At 40.9% G+C, this 23,047-nt stretch overlaps 1 protein-coding gene across 3 annotated transcripts in view; it reads right to left on the bottom strand.

Annotated features, from left to right (window-relative positions):
* rab26 (RAB26, member RAS oncogene family) overlaps window positions 1–20,417 on the bottom strand; it is a 122,989-nt gene extending 102,572 nt beyond the window's left edge. For all 3 annotated transcript variants that reach the window (XR_003691362.1, XR_003691363.1, XM_028568437.1), the window contains exons 1-2: window positions 20,104–20,417; window positions 17,228–17,338 (exon numbers count right to left, since the gene is read on the bottom strand). Coding sequence is in view for 1 of the 3 variants with exons in the window: in XM_028568437.1 (XP_028424238.1) it covers window positions 17,228–17,338; window positions 20,104–20,280 (288 nt within the window). In the remaining 2 variants the exon portion in view is untranslated. The remainder of the gene's footprint in view (window positions 1–17,227; window positions 17,339–20,103) is intronic.
* Between the last annotated feature and the right edge of the window lie 2,630 nt (window positions 20,418–23,047).

Below are 23,047 nucleotides of genomic sequence, written 5' to 3'. Positions count from 1 at the left end.
TTTGGGATTGTTGCGGGCAAAAATCCTTGATTATGCGGCACGTTTTCTTAAAAAATGCGATGGAATATGCGGGAACTTGCACAAATTGCGGAAACTTGCACAAATTGCGGGAACTTGCAAAAACTGCGGTTTGATGAAAAAGAGAAAAAAAAGTGATTCCCCAAACTTTTCGATGATGTTCATGTCGCGTAATTACGTCACTTCATAACGTTCCCATGGCAACAGGGGAAACTGGCTGCTCTTGTGTAAAGTAAACGCAACATTTTTCAACTTTCTGCTAAGATATATGTGACTTTTTGCAACGAAAATGTGGGGATTATGAAATCATGCAAGCCCCGCATATTTTGTGTGGAAATCTGAAAAGATTGTGAAAGAATGCAGCCCCCGCATAAGTATGCGGACGTTGGCTGATTATGCATTGAATTATGCGATAGCATAATCGCGTTTTTCTGGAGGGACTGCCTTAAGTTACCAGCTAAGGCTAGCGGTAGCATGCTTGCTTGTTTGAATAAATAATTATTTTTTTAAATCTAGTTGTAGTCTTGCGATTTGTGTTAAAAGAAACACACAAACTAATTTGGCACTTTGGGCACCAAAAGCAGAGTGCCATCTAGCTCCATTATAGAGAGAAGGCAGACTTATCTAAGGGTGATATTTCCGACGGGCAACCCACACCAAAACAATCTAGATTGATAAATAGCCCTACAGGTAAGATTAGCCACGATAGTTACATTTTTTGATTTGGGGTTGAACTGCCCCTTTAATACTAAGGATTATTTTTGGGCATTTTACAATCTCATTGTTTTGGTTTCATGACCCAGTGTTTTGCTTCAGTCTCACTGCTTTCACCAACCTCATATCCAGCAGCAGTAGGCAATTTATTTTTCAATTTAAAAAGCTCTGGTAACCTCATTGTATGCTACTTGCAACAACAGACAAGACAAAATATATGCCAAGCCAGTAAACATAGTGAAGCACTTAGCAGCTAAAGATACAGATATTTCCCTCAGGAGTTTGTGGAGAACTAACGCAGAGCCAATAGAAGCATGAATGGTAGGGGTGGGAATCACCAGAGGCCTCACGATACGATCTCATCCCGATACTTATGTCCCGATACGATATTATTGCGATTTTAAAGATATTGCAAAATTCTGCGATATATTGCAATATTTTACCTTTTTTACAACTTCAGATTTTTCCCAATTTCAAATGATGTCCCAAAAGGACAATTTTGTCAACATCTGTTGTATCTAAAAATATACATTTCTCTGTTTGTTCATCACACTTCAGTTTTATTGGTGCAAAATGTGATTGTCAAGCAGACAAACTGACCAACACATATATCATAAAAGATCGATACTTGGCGTCTGTGTATCGATACAGTATTGCCACGAAAAATATCGCGATACTATGCTGTATCGATTTTTTCCCCCACCCCTAATGAATGGTGCACTTAAAATTCTTCAGGTGGACACAAACACAACTCATGAATGAATGCTAAAGTTTATCTTTGTCATCTCAACGCGTAAATAGGTGTGGAAACTTCCCACACACTCTGCAAAAATCAACATTTTGAACATCTTTACATCTTTCCCTTTACAGTTTCCATATGTTTAAATATGTGTAATGTAAATAATATCTCACCGCATGGTTGTCTAAATGCAGCTTCAAAGCCTTCCTAATAGGGCTATGCAACTGACTGAATTCTAATCGCGATTACGATTTGACTTCTTACGATCACAAATGCACAGTAATCGAGAGAAATTATTATTTTGCACATTATGTTTAGCAGGAAAACTCTTATTTTGTCTTGTGTTCTGAATGAAGAAAAAGGTTCAAACGGGAAAAGTATTAAACAAAGTTTCAGTATTTTCTTTTATTCAATAATTGAGTGAGGAAGTACTAAAACAACCTTATCTTATTATATTTTTGGCGTAAAAAGATCACGTTTAAAAATATCTACTATATCACAATTAGCCTTAAACTTCTCACCATGTGCAACTTGTATTGTTGTCACAGAAAGAAATCGGTCTCTGTGTGAAATCTTGCGTGGTGCACAGATCACCACTTCCGGTGGAGTGGTTTTGTGGCCTTCAGCAGAGGACTGCGATTGAACTGCAACGCTCCCCATTCTGAGCGCGTTGAACTGTGAGAGTGTGAAGCAAAGCAATGCCCTGAGTGGTCTTAAAACCCATCTGGTAAATGTGTCATCAAATGCAGATTTTGGCCACGGGTTGCTCTGTGTACAACTCAACAACTAAACCTTCCCCGTACCCGTGCTGAGGACCTCGGGTCAACCCCGAAGCTCGGGGGGAAAAAAAAGAAGCCTAAAAGCCATCTGCCAGGCAAAGCGAGAGGCTTCTAGTAGGCACGGTTTCCACACGTCGGTTGCTTTGCACCGTTGTCGTGGTTACTGGCCCATAACAACCGTTTCCTGGGAACCCAACAAGCACTTGAGGAGTCGCGTGATGCAAAACGAAAAAAAAAAAAAAAAAAAAGAAAAAACCAAGCAGACCAACACGCCTCCCCCTTCCTCTGTAAGTGCTTTAGTCAACTGTATATCCGCCGACAGGTCTTCAGGTCTACTGGACCGTCACTGCTTACAAACCTGGATCATGTTACATAATAAGAGCACTTTTTACCAAGCTCAAAAATAAATGTAAATGAAACCTTACAGCAGAGAGGATAATAGGAATAAAGGGAGGAGGAATGATCGGTTATGTAAGAGCAGAGAAAATGTAACTTTAACTTTGTTAACTGTTCCTGGTGTTGTTTGTCCCGTGGCGGCTTATTAGCATGAGTGTGTTTCATCATTTTGCTTATTCATGAATACTGAAGTGCATCTGCACACGGCTTTATTTTGTAGCCGACACCGTGGAAGAAGAGCAGCAAGAGACAATGGTGCAGACAGACGGGAAGCCTTTGACAGCCTGATGATGCTAATGATCCATCCTGTATTCTTAGGATTGGTGAAGTGAAGTTTGATTGTCATTTGCTCTTATTTTTCGTCATTTGTGTCAAGTTCAACTGAAGGGAAATGATGATAGATAAAAAAAATTTAAAAAACTTGCCAACTTCTACCAGCATTTAACAGTTCGCCAACTTCCATCACACATCATACTAATGTAAGATCTTGATAAATGTAAGCTAAATTGGCCTTTCTTTCTATAGAAACCTATGGTGGTTCCTCTGACTGATTATGAAACAAAAAGGACCCTGGGACGTCCTCAAATACAGCACTATTTTATCTGATTCTTATAATATAAAAACAATGAGCTTGTGATTATGATTGGTACAATCATCTTGTTTAACACTATGTAGTAGTATGTAGTTTAATTTGTAAAAAGTTACTAAAATATAAGAAAATCAGTTAGATCTTTTCCTCAGATTGTCTACCCCTAACATTTGCCCACTGTGTACTTCATTATATACAGTACATGCAGCGTTGCTGGTTTGATCCCCGGCTCTTAATGATTACTAGGAATAAATAGCAATTTATTGAAAGAAATTGCTAAATTGCAGCCATACATTTACAATTAGTAGTAAAACTATAAAACAGTAGTGCAACAGAAACTGAAATTGGCAACACTAGTGGCACCCCTCGAAACCGAAGCCTTGCATACTGTACACACCACAGTTTTACTGGTGGCATTTTCCGGTGTAAAGTTTTACCAATTTGCTGACGTTTTGCTTGCGTTAGCTCTGACTAACGCTACACTCTCCGCTAGCTGACAACACTGGAAAGCAATTCTTCTTAAAACATAATAGTCGCCAGTGGCGGGAGAAGTGTAAAAACGGAGGAAGTGAAGCTGTAGCGCTATGCGCTGCTGTTGTCAATAAGAGAGTTAATAAAAGTGTGTGGACCGTTCTGGTTCACGCTGGTTCAGATTATAGGCTCTGTGTTTTTATTTTATTACACTTGGTTACAGTGGTTAGCTTGCATTAGCTCGGGGGGGCTAACTTGGATTGTTACTTTAATACATAAACATTCCCTGTTCAAAAATCTAGCAGTTCAATAAAGCCTTGCTTGATACTGAACACCTGAAACAAAAAAGAATGAACAGTGTGGCCAGGATAGCTCAGTTGGTAGAGTGGGCACACGTATACAGAGGTTTATGCCTCGATGCAGAAGGTCCAGGGTTTGAGTCCGACCTGAGACGATTTCCTTCATGTCTTCCCCCCTCTCTCTCCCTCTTTCGTTGCTTTCCTATCCATTAAAAGGCGAAAATGCCCAAAAAATTATCTTAAAAAAAAACAGCCAAATCCACTTCAACTGACAGCCCTGCTGGCATCGGTACAGCTCTACGCCACTACTATATGGAACTGCAGTATACGCGTTAGGTTATTTCTATTACGTTGAGCTGGTGCTAGCAGTGGGTAAGCGCCAAAAGTCATAGGCGTCCTTATGCCAGAAGTGCTGTGTGAGTAGATCCTGGTTAAAGCAGGTCATAGACAACTGTTCCAAATGCCAACAATACGCTTACGTAAAACATGGATGTACAGTGTGGCCCTGAAGATGTCAATGATTCATCCCACACTAACAAATAAGCCAAGTCAACAATACGGAGCTGATGACAGAAGAGCATTTCCACTGTGTGTGAACGTCTGTGTGCGAGTGTCTGTGCCAGTGCACGCAAAATGTGGACTACAATGGACTCTCTTCATATTGCCTTTGGTGTTACCTGCAGTAACGACGTGTTAGGCCTATTTTAGGGGGGCTGAAGCTACCCCAAAATGTTCCTAAGCCCCCCTAAATAATAATAAGAACAACAATAGCAATTCGACGCAAATGATATATATCCTGGTACAGAAAAATAGCCGAAAAGTCAGAAGTTAGACACAAGTACAGGGAGTCGTTATCAAGATGATGCACCGCACCGTCTCGTTGCATTGGTGTGAACTGGCAGCTTTCAGAGCGTTGTGCGTAACTGGGGGATTCATCTTGTCTCGTCGCTACTCTTTGGGCTGAACTCACTATGCACCCCCACCCCACACCCCAAACACACACACCGATACACACGCTAATGCACCTAGTGGGATATGTGTGTTTTTAATGACCTGCTCACCTTTAGCTACGTTTTCTTGAGGTAAAAGACGATAAGGCGATATTTTGGTTTGCTATGGAAAACTAAAGTCTAGCTAGAGTGAACGAGGGTACTACAAGAAATGGTTAACTTAGCAAGCTAATCACAACTTTTTATTCATTGCCAATAATATAGCCTATCTATATAGTGGGCCTATTCTAAAACAATATCAATCCCCATAGAATGTTGTTGTCACTGAAAACTAAATGTCTAGGGTCCCTGTTAATGCTATTGTACCGGTGTATCCTTCAATTCATGGAGCACATGAGATGGACATTGGAAGATATTTCAGCCTAAACTAAATTATTTCATTATATATGCTAGCTATATTCTAACCAATTTAACTTTATTCATTCATTGGCTGTGATAAATTAAATAAATATGTAGATGTTGCCTAAATGTTAGGTTAAAATGAGCACATGCCGATACAGATACACACGTGAAAATAAAATGAAAGCAATCCTACATACAGTATATACAGTAATCATTACTCAAAATCTCAACCCCCGTCTTTCAATCCTAGTGACGTCCCTGGTTACCTGTACATTGTTACTATGACAACCAATGTTGTCCAGTGTGGTCAGTGAATTACAAAGGGGACAGTCAAGCATAAGGATATTTTAGAAGAAATCATTAGAGTTGCCTGCAGTGTTAGCATAGCTTCAGTCTTTACCAGGGGAATTATGATTCACAGCCACTACAGTAAGAAGAAAAAAAAAAACGTTCCAGGATCGATGGGACGATGCCTGGGAGCCTGAAGAGCCACTGAGGGACTGCAATCATCATCATCAGTCCTTCTGCTGGCTGATTACAGTCTGTCTATCATCACACTTGTAGGTCAATCATCAATCGTGGATGTAATATAAGACCTGGATACAGCGTTCCAGGCGGAGCCCCGTTCAATTCCTATGAGAGTTGCTCAGTGGCACATACGACAAAAACAAAAAAAAGTTTCTAAGCTTTCGGGTTTACTTCAGTGCTATGCGGGGGGCCACTGAATATGCAGTGTTTCTCCCGCTGGCCCATAGACTTTACATAGTGGTGATGACACAGGTTTTCAGATCGCTTTACTCCATGGATCCATGGACATGTGAGTAATTTCATTGCAATACTGCATTTTAGTGGCCACTGGAAACCATTGACGGAAAGGCTGAGTGCTGTTCCTGGGGGCCTGATAAAAAAAAAACTATAGAAATGATGCACACGCAGGCACAGGGGCTTTGACGGACACACAATTCAGTCTGCACATCTTGGAGTGGCAGTGGGAGGGGGTAGTTATCCAAGCAAAGTGCATGTGCTAAATATATAATTTAAAGAAAATCTAACCCAATGATTTAATTAGTGAGCCCATTGCCAGGACAAGGTCCTTCTATCTCACACCAGTAGCATTGCCAGCTCTAAAACTGACACATTTCCCACGAACACTGTTGCTTCCAAGTCGTGTAAAGCAAGAGCAAATCTCACAGGCTTCAATGTTCACTGCAACATTTTAGTCTTGAAAACATCCACTGAGAATCTACTGTGGCCGGCAGCCAGACTAATCGAGGAGCTACGGGGAACAGTTTGGATGATGACAACGGGCGACTGAATTCGCTGCCTCTCAAATCTCATGAATCTCATCATAAACTATAGGAAACTAAACTTGCAGACTTTCAAATTAATCATTGCCTTTCCATGCCGCAACATTTTCAGAACAACAACAATTTCGGTGAGAAAGTTCCGAAGGAATGTGACGTTTTCTGATCATTTCCAGAGCAGCCTGTCACCAAGTGGTTTTTCCTCTTTGTCTTTACCGGAGAGGGTAAACATGTTCAAAGTGATTTCTTTATTACGCCTTTCGCCATCATCACAAAATCTCAAAGCTTTAGCTCTATTTGCTCCAAAGGAAATCCAACCTCTTTCAGGTTTGTGCCATAAGCATATTTCTCTTCAAATCGAACCATGGGCACAAAAAAAAAAAAAATGCATAAAAGAGGCAGACTGCCATGTCTCTGATTTCTTAGCAAACTATTTTGGCGAGTAGTCTAGGAGAAATGTTTACAGTTTCTTTTAAACGTGGGGTACACTCGCCGCAGCCGACCTGTCGAGCGCCAGTGTGACGTCATGGGAGCGCCGTAACGCTTTCTACTCGCGACACTAGTTGCAGTCTTCTCCTGAAACAGAGGTGGCGCCAATTTAAGGTTTAAATGAAATAAGATCACCAATTACAACAAAGTGTGAATTTCAAATCAACAGGGTTTTGGGTTGAGATCAGATCACCAATTACAACAAAGTGTGAATTTCAACTGGTTGACATGAGATCACCAATCAAAATCTAATCACAAAAGTGTGAATTTCAACCAAAAGGGTTTTTGCAAAGTTTTTCCAAAGAAAGAAACTAAGACTTATAGTGACTAGGGTCGGGTACCGAACCCGGTACTTTTACCGGTACCGACCGAATCACGTCGGTATTACAGAGTCTTGGTTCACGTAAAATCAAACGGTGCCTGATGTCGGTACCTGAGAGTAAGCGCAAGCTTATCTGTCCTCTCTGCATGTTGACTGAGAGCAGAGGTCCGACACACCACCGCAGAGGTGCGGACGGAGTAAACTCGAGTAAACTACGTCGGCTCTGTAGTTTTGTTAAAGTCCCAGTGAGTCACGCCGATGCCAATAAAGGGGTTTCAAGTGGTTACAGTTTTTAAAAACTTCAGATGATATTAATGGCGAGCCAAAAGCGGTCGCGGTGCTGTTGACGTTACACTTCCTCGGAGACGAGCAGGCACAACGGTGGTTTCTATGCCCTGGGGACTGACTGACAGGCTGAGGTTGTAAGGCAACTTTATTTCTACAGCACCTTTCAGCAACAAGGCAATTCTTTACATGAAACATTAAAGAGCAGTTAAAAACTGTCATGATGAAAATAAAACAGGCTAAAATATAATAATATACAAATACAAGAATAAAAGTTAAATAATTATTCAATTTAATAGGTTGTAGAGACGGGTTTGGGAGGAGAGAGGGAGGGGTTTTATTTTTGTTTGGGTTTAATTTCTGTCAGAAAAGGTACCCAACCCTAATAGTGACGACTATATTTTTAAATAAAAGTACTTTTTCCACGCCAAGATGGGTGGCAAGCAGAGTAAACCACATGTCCCAGGGGGACCAATAGGGGATATGATGACGGAAAAGGAAAGGGGGGGGAAGGGAAAAAAAAGGAAAGTAAAAGTAATCTCCTATTTTATCTGCTTTTATATGTTTAACTGTTTTTAACTGCTCTTTGTTTAATTTCTTATACTGCACTGTAACTTTTAATTTTTATTTTTTTTTTATCGTTTTTATGTAAAGCACTTTGAATAGCCTTGTTGCTGAAATATGCTATATAAATAAAGCTGCCTTACCTTGCCTAATGAGGAAAGGCAACCGACTTTGCTCTTTCTACGGACTAGAAGAAGAAGAAGAAGAAAAAAAAGGTAAACAGCAGAACTGGCAGCAGCAGGGGCGGATTGGCCATCGGGAATACCGGGAACAATCCCGAACGGCCGGTCCATTTCAGGCCGAACCGGCCGCTGGTCCATAAGTTTTATTTATTTATTTTTTTTTTTTTTTGCGTTTAACTTTACATATCTATCAAGATAACATTACGTGTATTTGTATGTGATATAGGCCTAATACTTTCCACTTGGTAGTATATATATATATAACACAATTCTAAAATGCACGAGACATAAAGGCTTCTGCTATCGGTTGATAACTCAAACTTGCCGAGAACCTAGACACCCGTTTGATTACATGACTCATGCATTAGGCACGGTTACGGTCTTGTTCAGTAGTCTGGTGCACAGTCTACTGGTGACAGCCTACCTATCACGTAACAAACATTTAACTTAACATAACTACTAAGATAACATGACGTGCATTTGTATGTGATATCCATCAATAATGTAATCTATTAATTTGTATGTACACAATCATCTAAGATGCACGAGAAATAAAGGCTTCTGCTATCGGTTGATAAGTCAAACTTGCCGAGAACCTAGACACCCGTTTGAATATAGACTCATGCAGTACCCTCGGTTACGGTCCTTACGGTCTCGTTCAGTAGCCTAGCCTAGCTACCACGTAGCAACATTCACTTCTCTAACATTTAACTTAACATAACTACCAAAATAACATGTGTGTATTTGTATGTGATGTACTGTACTTCCCCATCGATAATGTGCGAATTGCCGTGAACACAATTCTCTAAAATGGACCAGAAACAAGGCTCGGTTAATAACTCAAACTTGACGAGAACCAAGACACCGCTTGATTACATTAGAGTCGAGCGGCCGGCCGGTTGCACGGTTACATTCGGTCTCGTTCGGGTCTAGGCATTAGTAGCTCATTTCCTGATTGATTCTACCACCACCACTCCAGTCCAGCGGAGGCGCTAATGAGCTAGATTACAACACACACAGTAGCAGAAGAATACCAGCTACACAACGGCCAACCATTGACACATATATACATATACATATACATATATATATATATATATATATATATATATATATATATATATATATATATATATATATATATATATATAATGTAACGGCACGAATTAAGTAAAAGAAAAAAACAGGAGTGAGTCGGTTCATTGACGTATGGCACTCGATTCTCCCGGCTCAGTGACACGAGTCGGGTTAATTAACCGGCTCTTCGGTCAGTTCGTCAACACTAGTTTGGATTTGGTGATGTGAGGTAGGACAGTTTTAGGTTTTTAGGAGTTTTAGGTCTGTATACCTGAGTTGTTTCTGTCTCCAAATGTTTGCTTTGATAAGCTAATTGTTTTTATTTTCTATTGTTGCACACATACACTCTCATCAGGAGGAGAGAGGAGGAGGAGGAGCAGCAGGAGAGAAGAGGAAGAGGAGGAGGAGGAGCAGTAGGAGAGAAGAGGGGTAGCAGGAGGAGAGAGGAGGAGGAGGAGGAGCAGCAGGAGGAGGAGCGAGGAGGAGGAGAGAGGAAGCGCAGGAAACAGACAGGTAGAGGGGCAGTGTGCAGGGCTGGGTAGGCAATCATATTAGGCATATCAATCAATCAGATATTTACATATAGGATAACATGCCAATAGTTCCACATACTAGATAATATCTTAACTGAAGCACAGATTGAATTAGAGAATGTTTTATTTTTAGTCATATTTATAACTGATGTTCTTCTCATGCACAATCAGTAAGCAGAGGCAGGGTCCATCACAGGGGAAGCTGAGCCAGGCAGCCAAGCTGAGAAAGTAAGGAGACACACACACACACACACACACACACACACACACACACACACACACACACACACACACACACACACACACACACACACACACACACACACACACACACACACACACACACACCTGTCTCCTGCCTATAGGTTCATATTTAGCGTACAGATATCACGATGGTATCGTCATCAAACTTTTGGCAAGAAATTAAAAAGCAGGATTAAAGTGTCCTTACTTTCAAGGTCTAGAAATCTTAATATAGGTTCTCAAAAAACTCTAAATACAAGAGCACACACACACACACACACACACACACACACACACACACACACACACACACACACACACACACACACACACACACACACACACACACACACACACACACAAACACGAAGCCGTCTGATTAATGATTAACCGGTCTGGTGCTGAGCTGCATCATTTCAAGCAGTGAATAGGTGGTGAAAGGGAGAAAAGCTACACTATGTAAATAAGAGGTAACACACACACACACACACACACACACACACACACACACACACACACACACACACACACACACACACACACACACACACACAGGATTTCTGACTCATCATTTCATTCTGAATGAAATATAAATAGAGGGAGAAAAGCATGCTGAAATTAGGTTGCTCTTTTCCCCCCCCCCAAAGGTTTTTTTTTTTTTCACGGGGTGCTGACTCCTATTCATTATCTCAAGTGTAAAAGTCACACTGCTGCACTTCCTGACATTGTGAAAGATGCAGGTTCTTAAACGCTGCTGCACTCCCGACTGCAATAAATACTACAATATATCAACTTATAGCTAAAAAGCAGCACATTCCTGCACATTTCTTTTCAGCATTTCTGTCCTGGTATCTGCTCAGTGGTGCTACTGAAAAAAAAATTAAATAAAAAGGTGCGTGATGGACACAAAAGCTTCAGCAATTAAATTTGAACCCCACATCAACACTGTGAGAAACATCAAATGAGGATGGAGGTGCGTTTGTTTCCTACACAGCAGTTGTGTACAACAGTTGGGTAGTGATGTGTGAACGGATAACAAGCTTGTTTTGTTCCCCCTCTGATAGGATCTTGTATCGTCGGAACTTTTTGGCAGAACTTTGTAGCTTTAGCTTCTCTCGCTGCCCACAAACAGTGACCACTATCGACCAGCTCATTTAACAACGTAAGGAACAACTGTCCATCCTTAACTTTGGAAGACAAAAGTTAGATGTACATCCTGATTCAATTAGTTTTCTACAACTTTACACCAACAGCCATAAGCATTAAATTAGCCTTTTGTTGATGTTGACTTTGTAACATTGTATCTATATGAACATTAGCCATATAAAAGAAAAAATATTAAAAAAAGACTTTTTTTTCCCTCAATTAAGCACAGTGTCAGCTGTAAGTTGCAAATGCACTGCCAAAAAATAACAATATTCTCTTCAAATATCACTAGAGTGAATTGCAGGAATTCGCTCAGCATCATCCAGGAGACCCTGGAAGATATCCGGCCCCAGTTATTATTTTAATAGAATAAGTAACGTTTTAACATACACTGACTGATACATAACTAGCATTATCGAGAAAAAAATAAAGAAGCCTCACGTCCATGACTACGCGTCCTTCTGCGCGGTGATACGGTTGGCGGGTGTAGTTTGGTAGAAAGAAAATAGTTCCTCCGTGAAACTGCTCACAACCAGGGGCCTCGTTTCTAAAAACTGTGTGGCGAATTTGTGTCAGAAGTGGCGTACGGACGAAACGTGACGTACGCACAGAAATATTCAGATTTATAAAACCGTGTACACGCACATCCTACGCTGGTTTCTCTTTAGAAATCACAATGTGGCGCAGCTTTGGCTTAGGTCAATGTTTCTCGGAAGTTTGTATCATTAAAAGCTGCCAGTTTACAGCACTGCGACTGGACGAGACCGGTATCATAACTCTTCTTCTCTTCTGTGCTTCTGTCAGCTTTGTTTGGCGCAGGTCCGTGCTGCCTTCAGGGAAACGGGACGTCAGAGCATCATCTTAAATGAGCTCTGTACCACGTGAAGCTGCGTTCAGATTTTAAAAAAATTAAATAAATAAAAGCAATCGCCGCGACGTCCTGTTCTATTCTTTCCCCCAAACGCCCCAAATTAATATTTGTTCATACCGACATCGTGATCAGAGAGGAAAACAAGCAAAGCAAAGGACTTTCACTCAATGTGAAGTTGTTGTTCTTGTTAGAGAGGTGGAAAGAGGAAAATATGTCTGGAGAGCACAGTGTGGGAATTACTAATGCCAAGAAAGCTGTAGAGTGACAACATGTTGCAGACGCAGCCTCAGAGGTCAGACCGTGGCCCAAATTAAAAGAAATGGTCCGATATTAAAGTTGATGCAAAAAAAAAACAGCAAGCGCTACACAGAGAAAGTGTTTCTACCACGGGACGCCGGAGCTGACCCCTCTTGAAGTGGGACTGGCACGGCGTGTTTACCATGAATGTGCTCAGAAGTTTCTTGGAAATAAGTAATTAAGCATGAATAAGCATAAAAAATGACTAATCGACTAAAGAAATCTTAGTCGACTAAGACAAAACAACCTCTTAGTCGACTAAGAGGTGGCAGCCCTATTGCGTACATAATATTGTGGTGAACTGTCCCTTTACTGTAACCCAACAAAACGAATGTAGCCAGGTTGATTGTACACAGAAGATAAGCCACATTCACCGGGCGGTGAATTTCAGTTGTGTGCAGCTTGTCAACGTTCCCATCACACATGGTCTTTCTCAAGGTAGGTAGGTGACGTACTATAAAAAAGACAATGTGTGGTCAAAAAAACATTTTTACAAAGTCATGTGTGTGTGTGTGTGTGTGCGCGTGTGTGTGTTCCATCTGTTCTACATAAGGCACTCATGACAACGAATGATTAAACCCGACGTGTTGATCACTCTGATCGTCCACTGCCTTTTCTTTCTAACGAAACACAGTGAAGTGCCTTTTTATTCTTGTTATTTAAAAATAGCATTATAGCATGTAACATCCACTACACAAGCCTTTAGCAGTTAAGTACTAACTCCACTCATTTTGCCAATATCATTCTCCAAAATTATTATCACAAAACAAAGTGCATACTGACGTATTTAACCGTGCTAAATTATTACCTTCAGTCTCAGAAGCTCAGATATTCAAGTTTCTAAAAATAATACGCTTTCAACCAACAGATCTGTTACAAAGAGCTGTAGACATCAAAAATATAAATACAAAGCAGGAGATTAAAGAGATGAGAAGTGTGAGTGTGAGTGTGTGTGTGTGCGTGCGTGCGTGCGTGCGTGCGTGCGTGCATACTCTTGTTTTTAGATTATTTTGAGAACATATATTACGATTTTTAGAACTTGAAAGTAAGGATACTTTAATCCTGCTTTTTACTTTGTTGCCAAAAGCTAGATGATGATGATGATGATGATGATGATGATGATGATGATGATGATGATGATGGATACCATCATCATATCTGCAGGCTAAATATGAAGCTATAGGAGACAGGCTGAAACAGGTAAACAGTAGGGGTGGGGAAAAATATTTGAAAATCTTATGTATCATGATTTTCATTTCCCCAAAATTGATATTTTTCATTTTTACGATGAGTCACCGGAATATTTTCTGTTTAAATGGTACTGCTAGATCATATCCGTTTCCAGCTAAACCGAGCGAAAGCAGAAAATGCAGAAAATACATGAAATACGTGCTATGTTCTTCTTTACAAATGAAGTAAATGTCAGACTGACTGACTGGCTGGCTGACATGCGATGTGCAATCTATTTACAACAATGAGATTTTAGAAATGTCTCATGATATATTGTCTCTAGAAGTGTATTATTCAATTTAACACTATCAAATTGCAATACTACTACTACTCTAGAATCACAATAAATAAAAACAGCAACACAAATTGAATCGTGAAAGAATCAAATCGGGACAAAAGCATATGATCCGAGCCTTAGTAAACAGCTAGCCTGACTCAGCCCCAAGGCTTAAAAAGTGACAGTTTAGTCATTCAGTACAGATTAAACAAACAACATGTAACATGTTCATTAGTGAGCTTTAGAGGTGCTGGTAGGCAGATTAGTTTATCTTCGTTACCTGTAGCAACTCATTCGGCAATGGCTTGTTAATGTAACATTAATATCAAAAAGTCACGCGCTAAAGCTGTAACGAGTCGTTCTGGTGCCTAAACAGCTGTTGTCGCCGTGTGACGCTCACTTTTTGTCAGCTAAACTCAACTGCCATGGCCCCTCAAAAGGACCATCATCTCGCCGCGCCCTGTAGCCCGCTCTAAGTCCCATTTTGTTGGCTAAACTCAACTAGCAACGGCCTCTGATAGGACCAACAGCTCACGGAGCTCCGTACCCTGGCGGTCGCCTAAATTCGTAGGATATCCTACGAATTGGTGTGCGTACGTTTTTCGTAAGATATCACACGGACCCTTTCATGAGAATGGGCCGTTGTGTTGCATGTGTGATATACAGTGTGGTCCTGTTCACGCGCTACGCCGCGGTGCTTCGCGTTTGTGCTACGGGTGTCAAATGAACGCATCCTGAGACATCCTGCCGGGCTGCATCAACGCCGCGTTTTCAGCACTGGCGCTCACACAGTTAATATCCTGGAATGTAACCTTTTTACACTTGTTCTGCCGCAAGTTGCTGTGGATGACAGCCTCGGTGAAACGGGGCCGAGAATGCCTCCCTGCGGGAAGGGCTTTCCACCCAGCTGTGTCAGATTCGGCAGTTATGGTAAACTTGCTTTGGGGAGCAACAAGACAGCAAAAGACTGAAAGGGTCACTGCTTCTAGTGCACTGCTGTGACACTTAAAGTGAGGCTGGGATTTATTTATTTATTTATTTTGTTCTGCCACTGCAATTTCCCTCAGGGCACAATAGGAAAATAGGTTACGCATTAGCAGTGGAGAAAAAAAAATGATAGGATGAGGCCGTCAATAAATAACCTCACTTTAAATTACCTTTTTAATTTAGCTTAATACAATTCAAATGTGTTGTGTCCCATAGGGAAGAGCTAGGGTTGCTGGCGGGGTTTAAACACCTTGCAAGTCACCTCTTCATACAGTATAGGACAGAGACAAAGGAAGAGAATATGAAGAGTATAAAAAGTGCCCAAGTTGTCCAGTTAGCCTTAATTCATCTCTTTATGATCAGTATAGTGTAGTATAGTGCCAAAAGGAAGTGTTCAAAGTCAAACAGCAGTTATTAGTCACTACCTCCAGATTGTATTTTCCCTCCATCTGTCTTAAGCTTCATTATTTACATAAATTGTCAGACTGACGCACGACCATGTTGGGAAACATGTGTGTGTGTGTGTGTGGGGGGGCAGTCATAGCCTAGCAACTGAAACTAGACAAGTACGGGATGCTAGTGTCTTTTTATTAAGCCTAAAAGTGAATCTACTCTAATATAAGCTGCAAATGTCAGCATGCCTGGCTAACTAGCATTCTACCTACAGTAGTAACCTCTAACCAGCATCAGAGCATGTGAGCGAGCGCATGGGAATGGAGCTTAACAAAAGTCCAATCAGGAAGACTCCCTTCACTCCCTCATCCATTCTCATCTCTCTCCAGCGACTTCTACTCTGTGGGGGGGGGTCACTCTAAGTACTCCAAGCAGATCTTGCTTGATCTCTCGGAGACAAGCATATCCTTGCTGCCAAGCTTTGATATTCGTTCTCATCTGTTGCCATAAGTTGTCATTTCAGTATGAACAAATGCTCAAATGTCTCAAGTCTCTAAGCTAGAGTCCGAGAAAAGTCTCAAGTCTCTGAGCTAGAGTCTGAGAAAAGTCTCAAGTCTCTGAGCTAGAGTCTGAGTAAAGTCTCAAGTCTCTGAGCTAGAGTCTGAGTAAAGTCTCAAGTGTCTGAGTAAAGTCTCAAGTCTCTGAGCTAGAGTCTGAGTAAAGTCTCAAGTCTCTGAGCTAGAGTCTGAGTAAAGTCTCAAGTCTCTGAGCTAGAGTCTGAGTAAAGTCTCAAGTCTCTGAGCTAGAGTCTGAGTAAAGTCTCAAGTCTCTGAGCTAGAGTCCAAGTTAAGTCTCAAGTCTGCGCTTCCTTTGTTTGGGCCTTGTTGTCTGAAGTTGTTAAAGCCAAGGCTTCTGATGAATGGCACAGCAGCTGTCGGTGCGGTCGACATGTTTGTAGTCCTCTCTCATGTGTGGTGGTAGAAATATGTGTTACGGAGGTAGGATATAAGTTATGGTCAGCTCATCAGAAGTTTCACTAAAAATAAAAAAAATTGTTCACGAGTCCCGCATCTCCAGTCCCGAGTCGAGGGTCTAGACCCCCGGGGGAAAATTTGTGGATCTAATCACGGCTTCGCTACTCCTGTAATTATGCACTTGAATAAAACTGGATTATTCATTCTAAACGACGACTGTCCTGACTGAACTGAATATGGTAGCATGGGTATTGGAACACAGGGTATGTGTTGTTGAGATTTGGGAGGTGTGCCGGTCACGTGCAAACCTACGCAGAGAAAGGTGTTATGGGTAACCGTAAGTCGTTTACATGCATCTCTGCAGAAGCACAATCCAGCTTTAAGGATAACAACAACAACATGTCTGCCATACTCTCAAAAGGATTTGTGAAAGTGTACACGTTTCAATCTTTCAGTTACACGGAGCTGCAGCCTGGGGCCAACGAAGCATACAGTTGGTTTGAGCAGCAGTGATAAAAACATTTCATGTCAGGCTGATGTTTGCACGCGTTGTATTTAATGCATTTTATTGAGATGTCTGGATTTTGACGCAGCAATTTGCCTTCCTCCTAAGGGAGATAATAAAAGTAACATTAACGTTCACACAGCTTCATTTTGGGCTTTGTACATGTTTCGTCCAAGCGTGTGCGTGCCTACCCTGAAGTCGATGCCCACGGTGGAAATGAAGCTCCCGGCAAGAAAGGCTCCATCTTTGAAGCGAACCAGCAGACAGGTCTTTCCGACCCCTGAATCCCCGACCAGCATCACCTGAGAGACAGAGAGACAGACAGACAGACAGACAGAGATGCTTTAATGAAACCCTGTGTCTGTGTTTGGGAATCTACAAATACACAGAAGTTTAAGCAACGCAACACACACTCCCCAAACTCCAATCTACAGAGGAAACAGAGCGTCACACTCACTCCAGAGGGAGAGAGCAGATTGTACAGACCAATGGGATGGACAGAGAGAGAGAGAGAGAGAGATATGGGACCCAGAGTTTGTTTGTTTCCCTTTTTCCCCCCCATCAGACAACCCTAAATTTAAATTGAACAGCAATGTGAAGCGATATAAAAGGTCATTGTGTTTGATATGTGTGTGACACTGGACGGTTGTGTCTATTAAGTCAAAGCTGAGCAAAGAGCAGTGGTTTTGGCAAGCCTGTCACGTAGGAATAGTTAATCAGGGTGCAGAATTAATACCAGGCTGCCACTCACATTATGAGAATTGAAATTTGCATGTGCTCAGTGCAAATTGTCATTAGTATTTATCAACTCCATTTCACACTTTAATCATATTTCATGTGCCAGTGCTATACAGCCAATAGGGCTTGTCATTATTTCCATTACTGATTCACCTGTCGATTATTCATCAAATTCAAGCATTTAGATTTTTGTTCTATGGAAAGTAAACCAAGACAAAAAGTTTAATAAAATAAAGTAAAAAAATAAAAATGCAAGCCCAAGGGGACCAGAAAATATTTGGCAGTTTTGGTTCATTAAAAGACTGAAAAAGATCACCTCTATTCTCAAACACTTTGGAATGTTTTTTTACGGGTCGCAACATTACAACGTTATAATAGTCCTACAGAGACAGAGTGTGTATGTTGTAGGCCTGTAACAATTATTACATCATTTTCAAATCTCGAATATTTGACGTAATAGCCGTTTCCTTGTTTAACCGCAATTAATTGCTAACATTAGCTAAGGTGTGCTAAGTGGTATGACTGTTGGTGGTAACTGTTGATTTTATGTTCATTTAAGAGGAAAATACAATGTTTTAAAAAGGATAGAGGCGTGATTCACTTCATAGGCTGTGTACCTGTGTTATTACATTATCAGGGTCATAGAACCAAAAGACGTATCCTAGGACTCATTCCAAACTGTATTTGGTTGAAAAAGTAACACATAAATACATTTTTTTTTATTTGACTGAAAGAATTTTGGAATTGTTACAGTATTTCGTAAGTTATACAAACAAAAACGGATGGGATACATTTCTCACTTGGGTGAAATGCACACACGCTATTTGATCCATTTCACGTCTGGGTATTTAGCGTTCTAACAAGTAAAAGGATAACTTTCATTTCTGACGATTTCCATAAAAAAGTAAATAAAAAAAAAAATACATTTAAAGTTCTGGAAAATGTGTTGGTTTGGTAAAAGGGGAAATTGGCTGGTGCATTTCGGAACGTGTTGTGTATTAGCAGCTAGATGTTTTGTCAATATGTCTACTCCTGCTGAACAAAAAGCTTCCTCCCGTGCTGCTGGGAATTGAGCTCATACACCCCCACCCCACACACACACACACACACACACACACACACACACACACTCTCTCTTTCACATTATTGCACTGCACAATTAAACAGCTGTGGCGCACAACTTAATGGTTCTGTTGGCCAATATACATATGTGCAGTTCCTAGTTTTGAAATTCGGGAGCAGCCAGCCCCACGTGACGCGTTCGGCTGGAGCCATCGCGTTTGTAGGAGGGTGTAGACTGTTTTCTATGCCCGTGTCAGTGGTCAGTGAAGAGAAACTGGTGGCAAGCTCACTAGCGTGCAATGCTGGGAAGCAAGGGCAATCCCATCGGTGAAAACGACACGTATGTGGACACTAGGGGCTCACGATTCAGAAAATGTCACGATCCTATATCGATTTTTAGGCCCACGATTCATTAAAATATCAATTTTTGATTCAAAAAAGATTCACAGTATGTAAATGTAGTTACTTTTCCCATGTGATTGCAGTAGACATACAATTAATTATAAAAAGGTAACACTTTAACAAAAACACAAAAACAGTAACTAATCATTAACTACCTATTTTTTGTGTACCTTATTGTAAAGTGTTACCAAAAAAAATAAAAAAAATATATATATATGTCATACAATTTCAAAAATCAATTCATATATATATATATATATATATATATATATGAATTGATTTTTGAAATTCTATTATCTATCTACTAATCGATTTTGAATGGTAGAGCTTGAATCCCGATTCCAATATAAATTGATTTTTTGCACACTCCTATTGACACGCACCATTAAGCTACCATGAGTAGCAACTTTTATTTTTATCATGCCAAATTTTCATGGAGCTAGGCAAAAAAATAAATAAAATAAAATAAAAAAAGTGGGGGCAGAAAAGGGTTTCCATACCTGGCTGTCTCACATGTCCATGAAAACAGTTTCAACCAAAGATGAAAAACTAAATGTGAAACCTAACACACCTTTTTATTTTATGAAAAGACAGTAATGGGCATGCTGCTGCTTTCAAGTTATCTTGCTTCAAACGTTAACGTAAATTCAGCAACACACACATTTACTCCGGTTTCTTAGAACAATTTTGAAACGACACTGCAAACAAGTAGAATTTAAACTTCCAAGAAACAAGAAGATATGTAGAAGTGGGAACTGAACGGCGTTTTCTCGCACCTGTGGTCGTTTAACGTTCTAATTGATTGCTTGATTGAACGCACGCTTGCAGAATGTCTCATTGTAATAAGCCTGAGCTGTCGGCTTACCTTGAAGGCGAAGTCGTAGAACTCCCCGCTGTTGCTGATGGACGGTCTGCTGGGGTAAACCAGTCCGGAGGACGGAGCGCCAGCGGCGGCCAGACCTTTCCCCGTCCTCCCGCTTCTCGGCGACGCCTTGGGGCTCTTGGCGCTCCCTTTGCCTTTCGCTGCCTTCTTCTTTGACATGATGACTGTGATAACCTGTTAAGCTCCGAGCTCGTGGGGAGTTGTGGTCGAAGAGCGTTGTAGCGAAAGAAGTTCACCTGCGCGTCTAAAGCATGGCCGTCAGTTAGAAGCGGTTCAGCGGAGCTCTGGTTCACAATGTAAACATCTCTCTCTCTCTCTCTCTCTCTCTCTCTCTCTCTCTCTCTCTCTCTCTCTCTCTCTCTCTCTCTCTCATTGTGATGTTGGGAGCGCGTGAAGGCATGGTTGTTTCGGTGCGTTTGTAGGGAAAATCCACCCTAATACTGAAATAATGTAGGCAACATTTCCGATATACTGTAACGTCCCTCTATGAGCAGTCAGTGAGACGTTATTACTGACCTGAATAGCCTACAGCCTAGCCTACTGTGGGCCGTAGCCAACGCCAAAAATAAAGAAACGATTCAGTCAACTACCTGACATTAGCCACTCGCTAGCTCCTCGTCTCCAAAAACTGAGGACATATAACAGCCGTTGCCCCTTAGCTCTCGGACAACTACAGGTGTATAGTCTCCCGCGGCTCACTCTCATAGGAAGATAACCTGTAAACAAACCGGGTTCACAACGTCTAAACTCACGTTTACTTCACTGACAGGAGGAAATCTCAGACTTTTCCTCAACATCACTTATCTGGCCCAAACGGCTGCCTCTAAACCGTGATACTCTTAACATTAACATGAACACATTAAGCTGAAGAAATACTGTAGGCTATGTGGGACTAGAGCTGGGGCGATATGGAGAATCAAATATCACAATATTTTTGACCAAATATATTGATATTACCGCGATACTGTAGGGTTGACCATTGCCGCTTTCACGAAATATTTAAACCATGAGATTTTTTTTTTTTTTATAAATAATCATCAATAACTTGGATATGACTGTGGGTAAAGGTAAATAATAGACAAGCTAGCCTAGAACATTTTGGTAAGTTCATAAAATGACATCACTTTACTGTAATGCAGCCTTTAAAACTAGGAAAAGACAAACGCGTGTCATTTTACGATATCCAACGTTGAAGATGATATTTAGCCTTATATATTGATATCAATATAATATCGATATGTTGCCCAGCCCTATGTGGGACATTAGAATATGCCAACAAAAGCAGTCTGTCTAAGCTGGAAATGAGAACACTCCTCAAAGTGATGACGTGATGTAGCTATTTTTGATGATTATTAAAGATTAGATGACACTGAGGGAGTAATTCTGGAGGACACAAAAAAGTTGAATACTCAATCCAAATCAATTGAAGGCAGGGCTTTCAGATTGGAATCCGTGGCCATCACAGTGTACTCTACGGGGCAGCTCCGGGATCTGTTTGTAGATTACATCGTTTATCACTTTACTGTTCATCTTAAGGAGAGACTGAATGGGGCCAATGTATAATGAAAAAAATGAGTTGTACAGTGTAGTAGAAATGACAAATTCTAATTTAGGGTGTAATTTTCTTAAAGGGGCAGGTCTGTATGACAGCTTGTAATGGGAAGCATCACATTTTCTCCACAGACACCATCAATTTGAAAGCTGAATCACTCTGCCCAGTATCCAGACCGCTCACTTATGGATGGTGCACACGTGCAAGCAGGCGTTCAGCAGGCATGATGTACGATGTGGGACTTAAAGGTGCAATATGTAATATATGTACTGTATTTAATCAAAAAATGATCACAATGTGTCATCAGATATTAATGTAACATGCCAAGTTAAAATATGTTTTCTGACAACAATCCTAAAGCCAGTATTTTTTTCCCTATGAAATTTCCGTTCCGTGAAGGAATGTCTGTCTGTGTTTTGGTATTAACTTAGACTTAGACGGCCGGGCCGGGTTGCCAGATATACCTGTAAAAAAACACAAACCCAGTGCGCTATAGCTCTAGTACAGCTATGAAAGCAGCAAACGATTACCGTCTTTCTAAACCGTTGCATAACCAGAGACCAGAGCGAAAAAATTTAAACCCAGCTGGTGAAGTGATCCTGACGGGTGCTAACGCCGCTATGCTTATACACGTTAACGTAGGAGCCATGACATTTGTCAGAAAGTTTTTCTTCCTCGTAATGGAACCGTGCAATTTAACTGGCAAAACACGCCATAGCCTGACTTGTTGGATTGTACAGCAGTGTTCTTTACAGGTCGCTTTGTAATTTCCGTAACGTTATGGTACGTTATTGTGGCTAACGTTACCATCGCCAGCTTTACGGTTATGTTTGGACAACAAGATGATTCCCACTTTCTTACAAACTGGCATGTGACCATAATGTGTAATGTACTGACTGTGTATAGACTAGCTGTATAACAGGGCTGGAAGTAGTAGTACCGTCAACTCGGCTGCGCTGTGGATTAATGTCTGGCAGTGCGAGACTAGCATCAAGCTAACATTAGCATTTTGTGACGTTGGGTTTAGCGTTCTCAACCTTGCAACTCCCGTGAACTTCGACACTGGCGAGGAGGGGGCCAGGGGAGACGACTCCTTTCAGTATTTTGAATCTGGACTGCAGTAACCATTTCACACACTAGCTGTCAGTATTACATAATTGGACTTTTTAAAGGTTATAGAGTGTTTTCACAGTGTTGTTTCCCATAAAGCAATTGGGATTCAGAGTTGCTCTCAGAGAAGAAATAAATCTCATTGGTTAAAGGTCCAGTGTGAAACGTGTTTAGTTGTTCATTATCAAAATTGGTGTTGCCCGTTCACAACTTGTCCTTTTTTCATGAATATTTACCACCACCATCAATTTCAAATATTCCTAT

The sequence above is a fragment of the Perca flavescens genome, chromosome 21 (genome assembly GCF_004354835.1).
Source record: "Perca flavescens isolate YP-PL-M2 chromosome 21, PFLA_1.0, whole genome shotgun sequence".
Lineage (NCBI taxonomy): Eukaryota > Metazoa > Chordata > Actinopteri > Perciformes > Percidae > Perca > Perca flavescens.
Note: the sequence above shows the minus strand (reverse complement) of the source record. Positions and strands in the feature narration are given on the sequence as shown.